This window comes from Mytilus galloprovincialis, chromosome 10 (assembly GCF_965363235.1).
Source record: "Mytilus galloprovincialis chromosome 10, xbMytGall1.hap1.1, whole genome shotgun sequence".
Classification (NCBI taxonomy): domain Eukaryota; kingdom Metazoa; phylum Mollusca; class Bivalvia; order Mytilida; family Mytilidae; genus Mytilus; species Mytilus galloprovincialis.
Genome location: NC_134847.1, coordinates 66,534,625 through 66,548,607, shown reverse-complemented (window position 1 = coordinate 66,548,607; position 13,983 = coordinate 66,534,625). Strand labels below are relative to the sequence as shown.

The 13,983-nt window shown below is 31.4% G+C and overlaps 2 protein-coding genes across 12 annotated transcripts in view; one reads left to right on the top strand and one right to left on the bottom strand.

The window, feature by feature from the left end:
* LOC143048161 (runt-related transcription factor 1-like) overlaps positions 1-13,983 on the bottom strand; it is a 42,468-nt gene that overhangs the window by 2,737 nt on the left and 25,748 nt on the right. The window contains exons 1-4 of one of the 4 annotated variants that reach the window (XM_076221670.1): positions 12,499-12,544; positions 4,638-4,985; positions 2,344-2,457; positions 387-596 (exon numbers count right to left, since the gene is read on the bottom strand). In XM_076221670.1, the coding sequence (XP_076077785.1) occupies positions 387-596; positions 2,344-2,457; positions 4,638-4,985; positions 12,499-12,529 (703 nt within the window). In that variant the 5' untranslated portion in view covers positions 12,530-12,544. Of the gene's footprint in view, positions 1-386; positions 597-2,343; positions 2,458-4,637; positions 4,986-12,425; positions 12,545-13,983 lie in introns of those variants that run through there. The other 3 variants (XM_076221668.1, XM_076221667.1, XM_076221669.1) reach the window with 3 other exon arrangements.
* The window catches only part of LOC143048162 (transcription initiation protein SPT3 homolog), a 77,121-nt gene continuing 68,564 nt past the window's right edge, over positions 5,427-13,983 (top strand). For 2 of the 8 annotated variants that reach the window (XM_076221676.1, XM_076221677.1), the window contains exons 1-2: positions 7,163-7,313; positions 12,833-12,921. The gene's annotated coding sequence lies outside the window, so the exon portion shown is untranslated. Of the gene's footprint in view, positions 5,553-6,926; positions 7,002-7,162; positions 7,314-12,832; positions 12,922-13,983 lie in introns of those variants that run through there. The other 6 variants (XM_076221674.1, XM_076221675.1, XM_076221671.1 and 3 more) reach the window with 6 other exon arrangements.

The window sequence follows — 13,983 nt, the reverse complement described above, 5'->3', positions numbered from 1 at the left end:
AAAGTTTCCAAATAAGCTTCTGCTGTCAGGGACAAATATATGTTGATAAAGAAGTACTGTACTTTCAACTGATGTTTTTTTCAAACGGATTTTTTTGTTTGGAACATATACATCAGTAACTCACAATACCATGTTTCCTTTAGTTGTATTATGTGGTGGTAGATATTCTTTTCCTACAATATCTGGTAAGCTGATCTATTGTGGTTAATAATGGGGGTAACCAATATTTCCGTTTGGCTTACGATTTTATAAACATGTTTTGTGGTTGTAGTCCACTAAATTGAATAAATTGCCACAAATATCCATACAAACCACAGAGTACCCGCATAAACATAAGTTCTTCTAAAAATATGTATATATAAGTAAGTAAGTAAGTATATATGTACCTGTTGGGTGATATCCATTGGTGTCAGACGACGGTTCAAGCACGCGCCGTGCGTTGTCTGATTGCTGTGATAATGGCCGTCTGATTGTATTCCAGTCCGGTAATTGTGATGAAAATCTATGGCTTTCTAACTGACGTTCAGAATATGGATTTCTGTCTGGAAAATCTATGGGACTTGGTCGGTGAATTCTGCGATCATCAGTTCGGAGTTCTGAAATGAACATAAATAGCTATAATTGGCGTTATGACAAATAATTATATACATACATATTTAAAACCATAAAGAATAAAATGAAATTCTTGCTTTTTCATGGGACTTTTCTTTACACGATATCGAAGGGCACTGAGAGAATCAGTAGTTTTACAGTAAAATAAAGCATAAGCTTTAAACTGTAAACATGAACAATTTTTCAACACGTGTATAGAGAGCATTTGACAATACCGGAAAATATAAATTGCTTGAAGCTTTTTGTGATTTCATATTGGTTTTGCACATTTTATGGCTTTGCACATCTAAAAGAGACACTTTGTAAAGCTTTCCAAGGATAACCTATTAAAAAAAAGAACAAAACATCGGTTAAACCCCTATTTAAATGACAGGAAACCTGGTAATTGTGGATAACCATTTCTTGCTAATGGCATGCTTTAAGAACCCACTGATTTTGTCTAAAAAGAAACCAATTACACATAGAAACAAACGATATCTCGGCATAACAATAAGAGCCTCTTGCAATCAGTCTACTTCAAACCACAATAGAGAAACTTCAAATTATTCAAGAAAATTGGAACAGCAGATGTTTTAAAACTGCAGAGCTGCACTGCACTTTAGATTAAAATCAACTCTCAGAAAAAAACCGTTACGTAACAAAGAGGGCGAATTGTTTGCCCTTTGTTATGATAATTTCATTTCGTTTCTTACACCACAAAGAACCACAATGACTAACAAAAAGAAAAGGAAATTTATCACCCCTTATAGAATGATATTTCATTTTCAAACTTTAAAGATAAATCAAATGACAAAAAGGGCTAATTTTCTATCGGAAAAAAAATAAGGCAGATTCTGCACGCATATGGGCTATCATATCAGCACTTCACTTGGAAGCATTATCTAACTCGTTTAAGCAAATTAATGATTTATTTACATTTCCCAGAATGTGTCAACAAAGTCCCATTTATACTCCCGAATTCTCAAGTATTTATCTGAAACTCACTTAAAACATTAAAACTCGCGATATCAAACAAATGTTGTAATAATTGCAAAACACTTTATATGGGAAAAAAAGAATGCTATAAAGTGATAGATGGATGGACAGAAGAATAGTTACAGATGTGAGATCAAGTACACACTTTTTATTTGCCATCTGTCTAACTACATATTTACAAAGAAACCTATATTTATGTTTTAAATGGCTCTCATTGATATCTAATAAGTATGTTCATGATAAAGCTAAATAATTTGCATATAAATTTGAAGAAAATCTGGGACTATTATACAATGAGATAAATTATTTTCCAACAGCAGAAACAATACTGTCATAAATTATCTATCATTCTCGATTTAGGTGCATTAAATAATTTGATAATTCTGAAAATGGTACCCAAATAAGCGTTTCCGATAACAGCCATATGTGATAATGGCCTAATTTCTTAATCCCACATACATCTCATTTTGTTCATACCACAGTTGCAGTATCTCTATACCCTCAATCTCTATTGTCTTATTATTGTGTATCAAATAACAAAATAAAAAAATGGCATCGAAGATCTGGATAAATAAACGTTTAAGTGCATCTAAATCAGAAATTAAAAAAAAAAGAACAAAAATTGTGTGTTTTGCTTTTATAATACTTTTAAGCCAGGATCTGTTGAATATTTTCGTATAGATAGTTTGTCTTGTTGGATAAAATTTGTTATTTGATTAAATTGTTTTTCAATTCTAGGGAAGAAATGTGTCTTACTTGTCTTACTTCTTGGATCACGTGGTCCATCTACGGTAACTTTAATGGCTTTCTGGTACAAAGTAATCTGTGGTGGACATGTATATACAGCTATGGTAATGGTGAAACTTTTGCCTAAAAAAAGAAAAAGCATGTTTTTTAATCAAGCATAAGGGATACTATACTACTTAATAACATTTAATATAAAAATGAAGATGTAGTATGATTGCAAATAACTGACAACTCTTCACAAGAGGTACATGGGAGAGAACAGATTATTTTGCTGTTGATTTCATCGGTTTTTTTCTTATTCAAATAACGCCTAAGTCTCTATAAACTTAATTTGTGTACGTAGTTTAACGTAGTCCGTGTTTCTTTGTTTCTTTGTTTCTCAGTATTCCACATAAACTTTTACTTCATGAAAAAATATGTTTCAGGTCAATGGAAATTTTAATCACGTATTCATATATATAGGCCTAGTAGTTCGTATCTCCAATTATATATAGAGGAATTATCCCTTTGTCCCCAAAACTACTTGACCCGACTCTTCATCAGTATTTTTTATAGTTTCTATTTTAGAATCTATACTTTATGTAACAGTAAACATATTACCGCAGAAATCAGAGAACGGTTAACCTCAAATGGAAAATAGCATACCTCAATAAAGAGATGTCTAAAACACAAATTAAATTGATTAAATACACCATTGGACAACTGTGATGGTTTTTTTTTCCTTTTTGTGCCAGCTGATAGGATTAGATTGGAGAATTCGGTATCCCTATCAGATTTCATCTTTTCATGGAATATAATTATTTTCCGAATTAAAGAAATCTGATTTATGATTTTATGAAGTTGTTTTATTGCCCTTAAACAAGCATGTGTAACAATAAATATGAACAAAAAAGCGTCAATTTCTATAGGGTTAATTTAGTGTAAAATAGGCAATATAAAGCCATTTCTTCAGACTGTCATATTAAAAGGAAAATACGATTATGACAGAAATTTAACGATCTGTAATAGGGAAAATCATGAAATATGAGAGACATTGTTGTTACTTTCTGGCTCGTGTAAGGGGTCGTGGGTCATTTTTACGGCATCGTTAACCCTGCCTTTATGATCTGTGAATACAATGGATGATTTGCTGGGTTTATTTGTCGTGAACTCGAGGTCTCCGACATCTTAAAGATTAAATTATCTGTCAACTTCATCACGGAGGGATAATTACAACATTTCAAGTGACCTCTTGTAACACGCATACGACTTAGTTTCTTTTATTAGGTATTAAATATGTGAAACAGAAACAATGACTAGGTTTTTTATGTTTTCAATTCTCCACTGATTCCATTAGAACGGCTTTTTTTATCATATTTGTTGTTATCTCAGTTATCATTAGTAATCCTTAGAAATCGTAGTTACAATTAATATACAATTGCAAAATATGCGACTGTCATTGATTCTAACTCAGCCTTTACATTTTATTGGTTAAATTTAGTGATCTTTAGTGATAATAAAGGTCTATATAATTTAGAATGGTTGTGAAGTATTACGACATCGGAAATAGGTCAATTTTACTACTGTTTTTCCTTATATGGCAATGTTTACTACAACGTACTATGAAATAGTGTAAATTTTCCCACAGTAGCTCCGCCTACTGACGTAGATAATGATATAGACATATTGTATACCTGTACACCAGTTGAATAATAATATCATGAATCAACTCGTACCTGTTACAAGTTAAACCATAAATCATTTCACAAATAAAACTCATGAAAACACAAATTAATATTATTTTTTTTCTTTAAGTTCTTTTCTGTCGTGGTACAATGCTCCGGTGTATATTGTATAACAGTTTTATTGTTGCCACTCCAAACGGTAACTGACGTTTCCGTTATTTTTGGGAGTTCAACCAAGTACATAATGAATATATATGATATACGGAAATGATATCCGCTAAACATGTTAACCTGGAAAAACCCAGCGACATACCGAAAATGTTTGACGTCGGACAATGGTACAACATTACACAAAATTAATACAAAACGGTGTACTAATATCTTACAGGTAGAAATATTATGTAATCTCGTCAAATATATATAAATCTACGAGTATTTGAGCCAAAAACGATCTTTCAACAATACTAATGATAAACATCAAAACTCTTTCGACATGGAACAAAACCTTAAAGATAAAAAAAAAAAAAAAACTTAAGACAACTGATACATTATAATCATATTTCATGCCGAAGATAAAAAGAAATACTAGTAGTAAAAAAGTTTAAATTTAAATGTCTTAAGCAATACAACTATACATACCTCGACCACTTCGTCCAACAAATCGAACATCATTAAATTTAGCCACTTTGTTTTTCATAAAGGCAGTACAATTTCTTAATTCCGCACAATAATTTTCGTCATTTCCAGCAGAAATTGTCACTTTGGTTCCATCTTTAATATCTCCAAGTGACACAACTTTAAATCCTCCTGGAAGAGTTTTGTTTGATCTCCAGTGCGGTGGCAATGCTGTACACACAAAGTTTGGGCTCCCAGTTCTAACCAGGGGCTCATTGTGGTCACTGGATACCGAACCCAGACTCCTTTCCCCTGGTAGCACCTCTGTCATTTTGTGAGGGGAGTCCGGGAACGGAGTTAATCCGTTTAAATCTGCGGGTAAATGCATGTGGTTAATATGTGATGAACACAAATAACATAGATAAAATACAAAATTTGAAAAATCGAGATCTCCTGCACTATCGACCACTCTTGTGGTTTATGAATGAACGTTTGGTTTGTTAGCGGTTTTAGTCAATAAGCCACTCCTACGATGTGACTCATTAGCATTAAAATTACTACGCCATAGTAGCATGTTTACATGTAAGAAATAAGAAGTATTTGAATGTTTGTTATATCACAATATATCTATATATAATTATTGCAACTTATATATATATCATAATTAAATGACATTTTCTTAAACAGACAAAAAATAAGATACCGGTATGGGATTATATTGCGTGCGGAATAATAATTCTACCTGTCAATCATATTTTCACACCTGTAAAAGTAATGACTAAACTAATACACATAAAACTTTTCAAACTGCGAAGGAGTTTGTTGAAGGATTGAAGTAATTTTCAATACTACATGGTTGACAAAAGACAATAAAGAAATTGTTTACGAAGAAGCTGTATTTGACAAAAAGGAATAAACAATTTAACTGTTAAATGCAATGTGAGATTTAAAAAAAAATGTGTATTGAATGTTTATGCAGACTAATCAGCAATTAGTCAAGTTTTACTTTGTAATATGCAGTTATCTATTTTGGGAATTATGCGCATACTAAAGGAAAATTATTATTAGGTGCTTTCAATTTGATATCAGTATAGGAATAAAAAAAATATATTTATTTATTTTGTTGATGTTTTTTTTTTCTAAATTATTTGGTCAATTTCAAAACCCACATTTTTTTCGGTTAAAAGTACATATTAATCTTGTCTTTATAATCAACACACTTTATATATGTGAACATGAAAAGTCAATCACCAGCTGCAGACAATTCAAGTTCTTATTTATAACTGGGTTAATATGTTTCCTTGAAGACTCGTCACCCTATCCCGTTTGGCCCGACGTCAGAACTTTTTTCAACAATAACGTCACCATCACCAACCAATAATGAGGATGTACGTATTACAGTTGGCACCGACGGCGATAAATGGTGTCAAGGCTGTAATACCAGGCTGCATAACTTAGACTGAATCTAGGCGTTATACATGTATGTCATGTATTTCTTTAAATAAAGAGGGAATAAGAAAAGTATGTAGTTATCCTTTTTGAGATAAAATAGTAAAGATAATAGCCTGGCAATAATTTCGCGGAAGTAAAAGAAAAGTTTCATACACAATAGACCATCACTGTCACGGTTGATCTCGACCCGCGCATTGCGCATATGATATTGAAAATAACGGAAAACGTAAATTTCTTGTATTTAACAATATTTACATAAACAGATATAAATACATATTTCCCACAATTTTTTCTTTTATCTATTTGGTGTTTACACAGGCTCGGATCAAGGATTCAATGGAAAGGGGGAAGGGACCTTAATTAATTTGTTTTACTTTATCCTTTATAACGTTTATTTTCTTTTTTAGGATGCACTGGATTTTTTGTGTTCTTGCAATACTGAAAAACGCAAAAATAAATGAAATTGATGGAAAACGAAAAAAAGTGGGGTTTTTTTTTATCAAAAAAAGGGGGGGGGGAATGTACCTTTGCTTAGTTATATCGTTGAAATCAGAGACAGTTATATATAATAGAAATTGCAAAATAAATATATTATCACTGTTTATTAATTAAAAAAAAATGGTACTCATGCATATATTCAAGGACATATATTGTCTAAGTAATTACTGTCCCCGAAAAGCGGGTACATCAATATATTGGTCTTTTGCTGAGGTGTTTTGCGTGCTGGTTGAAAACAGGAAACCACAAATTGTCACCAAAGATGTATAAGATCATACTATTATATATATTTGGTGTAACCGCGAACTTTTTGAACCCGTTAAACTTTAAAAAAAATTGTAATATGTCATCTCTTTCGTTTCATTTCAGTGAACCGATCACAATCTGTTAACGCACCTTCCAATTGCGCATGAGCGGAAGCAATAAATGTAAACAGTGGTAAGATTATCAAACATTTATTTTATCTTTAAATTTTACTGAACTAATGTCTTTCAAACAGTATTATTTCTGGAAATCAGTTAGCATTGTTAAATAACTTCAATCCAAACACCCAGATACAGTTGTCTTTCTACGTTATTTAAACGAAAGAGTACCACGTGTTTATCTGTTTTAAAAAACACAACTTTCACTTTGTGTGGGAGTTGATTTAACACCGAAAGGAATATCTATAAATGTAACAACAGTGTTAATAAATGCTTCTCAAATGCTGATGAGTGGGATGCAAACTGTGTCAAGGATGGGCTATTCATGGTCAGTTAGTTTTAAATTGTGTAAAGCGGTGCTTCATAAACCAGCACTTGACCAAATTGAAGAATAACTAATATTAATAATTATAACCCGTTTGAATGATAATACAGAATATAATATCTTGATTGGGATTTAAAAAAAAGCTGTAAGCTTGGTGCTTTATGGTAGGGGGTCTGGGATAGATAGAGCAAAATCCTGCATTCTCGCAATCTCTTGGTACCAAATTTCATCTTTCAAATGACAATTTTTTTAAAGAAAAAAAAAAGTCTCAAAGAAAATTTCATTTTTTTTTTTTTTATGTAATGGTTTGTTTTTTATTTTCTTTACCTTATGCTTAAAATTCATTTGCTTTTAAAGGAGTTTTATTTATATAATAATCCGATTTGTTGGAAATCTTGATCGATTTATTTTGCATACATGCGTTAATTTTGTAAACAAATGACCCCCTTTTTTTCTCCAAAGACTGTTACGCGTATTTAAATCATACAATTATTTCTCAAGCATTGACAGAAAATTGATATACAATGCATCCTCTAATTTTCTCTTTTTTTGAAAACTTCAATAAGTAGGATACATAAATCATTTGGAAATGTTATTTATTTGTGGTCGAGTCGACAAGATTCTCCTTTCGTTTTTGACCTTGATTCTCTGAACACCACGTGGGAAGGAAAAATGAACTTCAAAAGATACTGTTTTCCAGATTCTGCACAACATGATCTACTTCACTTTTTTTTATTTGACTGATTTTATTCCATAACATGAAATTGTCATCCTATCTGATTGTCTTCACGTTCTAAAAGCCAAAACCAACGAGTTAATGACCATCGGAACATCTCTATTGTTATCGTTCAATGACCACCGGAACGTCTCTCTTGTTATCTTTGAAAAGAAACAAGGCATTCTGACTTTAATTAGACAACCAATCAGTAACTTGAATTCATGTGATATATATTTAGCCCAAGGTGAACACTGACTTTTCACCCTTGTTTCTTGTGACCGCGACATTGCAACATTAAGTCTCTCGGCTGCCTGTAAACATTTGAAAAAGATATTTTTTTTCCTTTTTGAAGTTATATTTTTGTCAGTGAAGTAGCCGGCACTTGAAGCCAGCGTAAACACTGGAAATCCGCCGTCTACTGGCTACTGTGGAAATCCCTGGTATAGTTGAAAGAGACTGCAACTCAACAACAATAATAACCGTCAAGAGACAAGCAGCAGAAGCGCAACTCTAAAGTTCTGATGATATTTTTGGACAATGGTCCACAAAAAGTAAAAAAGAATATCATAAAGACTTAACAGCTATGGTTTTGCAGCTACTAAGAGACCATAGTTTTCAGGATAGATAGGGTGTTCATCCAATATGCAAGGTTCTTCCTAAATCTATAAAAGTTGTGAATAAATTTACAAAACAATTAACGGCTTATACATGATCATGATGATGTAACAAGATTGATCCCTTGGAAAATGGAGGTTATCATGCAGGGGTTAAATTAAAAAAATATTTTGATTCTAGAAAAGGGTTTAATCAAAAAAAAATTATTCACTATTGATGAAAACACAAGTACTTTTGAAATCCAAATTTTTCATTTTTAAACTTAATTTAGTTTTACAAATCCCATATGTGATAGATCTGACATTTATTAATAATAAAACCCTTTTGGCAAGTGACTCTGTGTTATAAGTTGGAACACTCTGTGGAAAATATCCCAAATCAAGAGACATTCTTTTGATTATAATTCATAAGTATCCCAAATGTGAGAATTAAATCAAAAAATGGCTTGTAAGCATTTTCATGGAAAAAAAGGAAGGAAATGATTTATTCCTCTTGTTAATTATTCAAAATGGATGACAGTTTACAAGGTAGTAGAAATGACATTGAACATGTCAAAAGAGAAAAAAATGTGGTATTAGAATATTTTCATTTTTATAAGTTGATTCATTTAAAAAAAGTAACTTTCAGAATAATTTATGTTTTAAGAACAGAGTAAACAAATTTTGTTTTAGTGAAATTTAACTCCTTTTGTATAAACTTCACTAAAGAAATTTGCTTTTGAATATAATTAAATAACATCCTTGACCTTTGGTCTCTGTTTCATTGGTAATCATAACACATGCATCCCTTATTTATATTATGTAATTTTTTAACGAAATTTGTAATATTACAAATATTGGTGTTAGCAAACAGGTTAACAAAATAACCCAACAAGTAAAGGATTAGTTGTGGAAGCAGATGTACATGTGTCACCCTTGGTGATCCCAAAAAACAAGAGGGATAAATTTACTGTTACATGGTAAACTATTGATTTGAGGGGAACAAATTCAGAGGGAATTTTGTTCTATAATGTTAAATGCAAAAATGGAAGCAGATTTGTGAAACCATTAAAGATTTCTTGCTTTAAACTTGTTTAAATGATTTAAAATTATTATTGTTTACAATTTTGAAAAATTGTGGCATATGAATAAAAGTACTTGACCTCTCAGTCTGAAATATGTTTTTTTATCTGCAAACATTTCAGAAATTATTTTGAATGTTCTTAAACATGTTAAACAGATATGTATTAGGCTATTATCTAGTAAATGTACATGTACATGTAAAATAGTTTAAAAAAAATAATAAATGTGGACACATTAGAAATCTCTAACATATTGGCAGCTTTGCAAAAACATTTATTTCAAGTTATCAACTTATATACTGCATGTACAATGATGTAGTAGTTTAAAAAAGTTAGCTACTATAGAGGAACATACATGTACTCTGTTTGTACTATTATATTGTGTCGTAGGTAATCATCAAAACCTTGAACATTTGTTAATATCATGAAAATATAAGGAAATCAATTAGCAACAAAGGAGAATCAATTTTGGTTTGTTTATGATTTTAACCGCTTAACTTTGTTTCCCTTACTCAGGTTTTTATGGTCAACCAAATTTGTCGGGATAAGTGACCACAAGCTGCTTATGTCTCTAATCTTGAATGAGTATTAATGTAATGATCTTACAACATGAAAAGTTGCTAACATAAAGCTTCCTGAGAAACTGACTTACTGCAGCTCAAGGCAGTGCAGTAATATATTTAATCTTGATCGTTAATTTGTTAATTAAAGAAAAACTATGACTCATTAATATTTTTCTTTATATAATTTATTCTTCAGTTATATCGGCTTATGCTAAAACTCAGATTAAAACTATTTAATAAAAAGAATAAAGTGACTGTATTTAACATGCATGTTGACTAATTGGTTCCAAGTTCATTTGGGATCTGATCAAAATATGTGTAAGAATTGTGAAAGAAAAGCAACTTGAAAGGACCTCTTGCACATAAAGTTTTTTTTAGTGTTGGTACCAACAATCAGATTTCAAATGCATAAAATTACTATACTTATCAGGTTTTATGAAATTCATTCTAATATCATGAATATATAGTTTCAAATGTGCTTTTAAATAAAACATTTGTACTTCTATGAAATGTTAATAGCAAAAACTGAAAATTTCAGTATTACAATATATATAACATATAACAACCTTACATTAAAATCAGTGGCGGATCTAGAGGGGAGATTGGAACCCCCTTCATTTGGACAATCAATACATTTGAATGTGGACTCCATATGGTTGGACCCCCCTTTTTATCCTGGGTTGGGAACTACATTTTGAGAAATTGCTGCATCCGCCCCTGCATATTATTCAACTAGATGCATTGCATGGGTCCTAATTTTTTTTTATCTCATTCAGGACATAAAGTAAAGTATATCCTTTTTTTAAGGGTCCATTACCTTGTGCGGATCCAAGATTTTGAAAAAGGGGATTGTAAAAAAGATGTGGTATGATTGCTCTCCATATAGACCAAATGACACAGAAATTAACAACTTTAGGCCAATGTACGGCTTACAACAAAGAGCAAAGCCCATACCACATAGTCAGCTAGAATAGGCCCCAAAATGACATATGTAAAACAATTCAAACGAGAAAACAAACAACCTATTTTATGTAAAAAAAAATGAATGAAAAACAAATATATGTAAAACATCAACAAACGACAACCACGAAATTACAGGCTCCTCACTTGGAACAGGCACATACATAGATACAGAATGTGCGGTGTTTAACATGTTAGCGGGGTCCCATTCTTGCCCTAACCTGGGACTCCTTGTTGACCAATGTTTGGACTGATGCTTGTAAAAAGTATTTGAACATAATGTTGTACAGGTCTATTAATACATCTACATGGTATCATTTTCATGAGTTAAAAGTTCTAGCATTTTACAATTTAAATGCTTTAGTTAGTCACAGTCAAGATGACTATTTGTAATATAAAAATAAGGAGATGTTGTATGACACCTCTCAAACAATGTTCAAATAAAGTGGATGTAAGCAATTATAGACAACCTTACCATATGACCTTCAACATTGAGAAAAAACAACATATAGTTGGCTATGAAAGGCCTGACATTCAAAATATGAAACAATTCAATTGAGAAAACCAAGTCTAATTTGTTACAAAATAATTTTTGAAATGCAAATATGACAGACATGACCAAACAACAACCACTGAACTACACACTCCTGACTATGGTCAGGAACCTTAAGAATGTGCATGGTGGGGTTAAACATGTCTGTGAGGCTGTGAGCTCTCAACCCACCCTAGCCTGGACAGTGGTATAAGAGCACAACATATAACATGCTGATTTTTGGCAATCAAGAACTTTCATAACTTTTTATCTGAAGAAAGTCGTCACATATACCAGACATTTAAACGATATTAGTATGTTTGATCCAAAAAAATATCATACATCCATTACTAGAACTAAACCAAATATTTGATTTTCAGAGAAAATTACTGCAGTTGAAGTTAGAAGTTAAAAAAACAATATAATAACAATAGAACAATAGATTAAAAAAAATCAATATTGTTTATGCCTTAGTTAGATCTGGTTGCTGTAATGATGTTAAGGTTTTAAAAGTTTTAGTTTGAAATACAAAAATTAAAGGCTTCTAACAGGACCTTTTAAAAAAGAAGTTTGAGTTAGTATTTCTATAAATATACATTGTATGGTTGGTGCATTAAGATGTTCAATCATTATTTTGGAAGATTTGTCATGCTAATATTTAACATACCAGAATTCTCTGTTAAAATATCCTTGAAAAGCTTTTTCAAATTGTCCAGCAATTTATAATACAGTTTCATTACCTTGTTTAGCAAAAGCTGATTCAAGCATCATGGCCTACACAGTTTTAATCTGTAAGAACAGGCAATTAATGATCACTTCCTTTTTCCTTCCTTAACAACAAATCTGTAGATCTGGACTACTGTGATTGAATCAATTTATACAAAAATTTGGAAAAATTATTTAAAGTTCAGATAAATGTAAAGCTCAGAACTATAAAATAAATATTCTTGGCTTTTTGGTACAATACCTAGTTCTAAATGTAGAAAACATGACATTTATTAATAAAAAGGCTTAACTTCAAATTTTAAGAAATATTTCTATATCTTATATCTGTCTCTTTTTACTTGTCTTTAGGGAGTATAAGTCGTGATGAAGTTGGAAAGTTCTGTGGGTGTGTGGTGAATATCTGCGGTTAGTGAGCCACTTACTTTTTACCATAATAGGTAAGTGATTATCTGGGAATTAGTTCCATGACATTTTATCAAAGATAGCGAAAATAGAATAGTCCAGCAGATCATCACATGAAAATATCATGAACATGTTATTTACGGCCTGTTATGAAATTGCAGACTTGGTTGATAATTAGATTCTAGCAATCCCATTTAAGGAATGATTTTGTATTTATGTTAAAACTAAATAGATTATTGCATCTGCATTTGGAACAAAGATAAAGTTTTTTGGCATGTACAAGAGTTTATTGAAGTGTATCTTTGAAGAAAGATGTATAAAAAAAATCATCTGACATACAATCAGAGGGCTGCTGGAGACAGTTTAAAAACAAATCTGATTAGGAGTTTACAGATTTCTATTCTTGTGAAACTACAAGCTTTATCATCTATAACCATTTTTATATGACTGCAAAATATTTTGTGTTTGTATAAATGCTATCATGTCGTCGTTGGAAGACACATTTGGTTTACAGACAAAATCTTTAGTTTAAGTGAATGGATCTGTATAAAATTTTACCAGAAGGTTAAACACACAAAATGAAGGTTGGGATTGATATTGGGGGTTATGGTACCAACAGTTTAGGAAAAAGGGGGAAAAATGCAAAAAAGGGGCAAACATAAGCATATTTGTCATGTTTGTAGTTTTTGAACAAAACTTTTGTAGGTGTAAGTGTATGGATCTCTCTGAAGTTGTACCATGAGGTTCCATATCTCAAAGGGAAGGCTGGGATTGAGTTTTGGGGGTAATTGCCTCAAACATTCTGGAATTAGGTGCAAAAAAGGAGCCAAAAACACATTTTTCTTGTTTCGAGACAATAACTTGTGTTTAAGTGTATGGATCTTTATAAAATTGTACTACATATGTACAAGGTTTTATACTACAAAGGGAAGTCTGTGATTGAGTTTGGGGGTACTTACTGCAAAGGGGGTCAAAAAGTTGGGGGAGGGGGGATTTTTTTTCCAATTTATTTTGGGGGTTTATTTTTTTTTCTTCAAATTTTTTGAAATTTCAAATGTTTTTGAAAATCCTCAAGAAGAAATCTTTTATTGCACAGT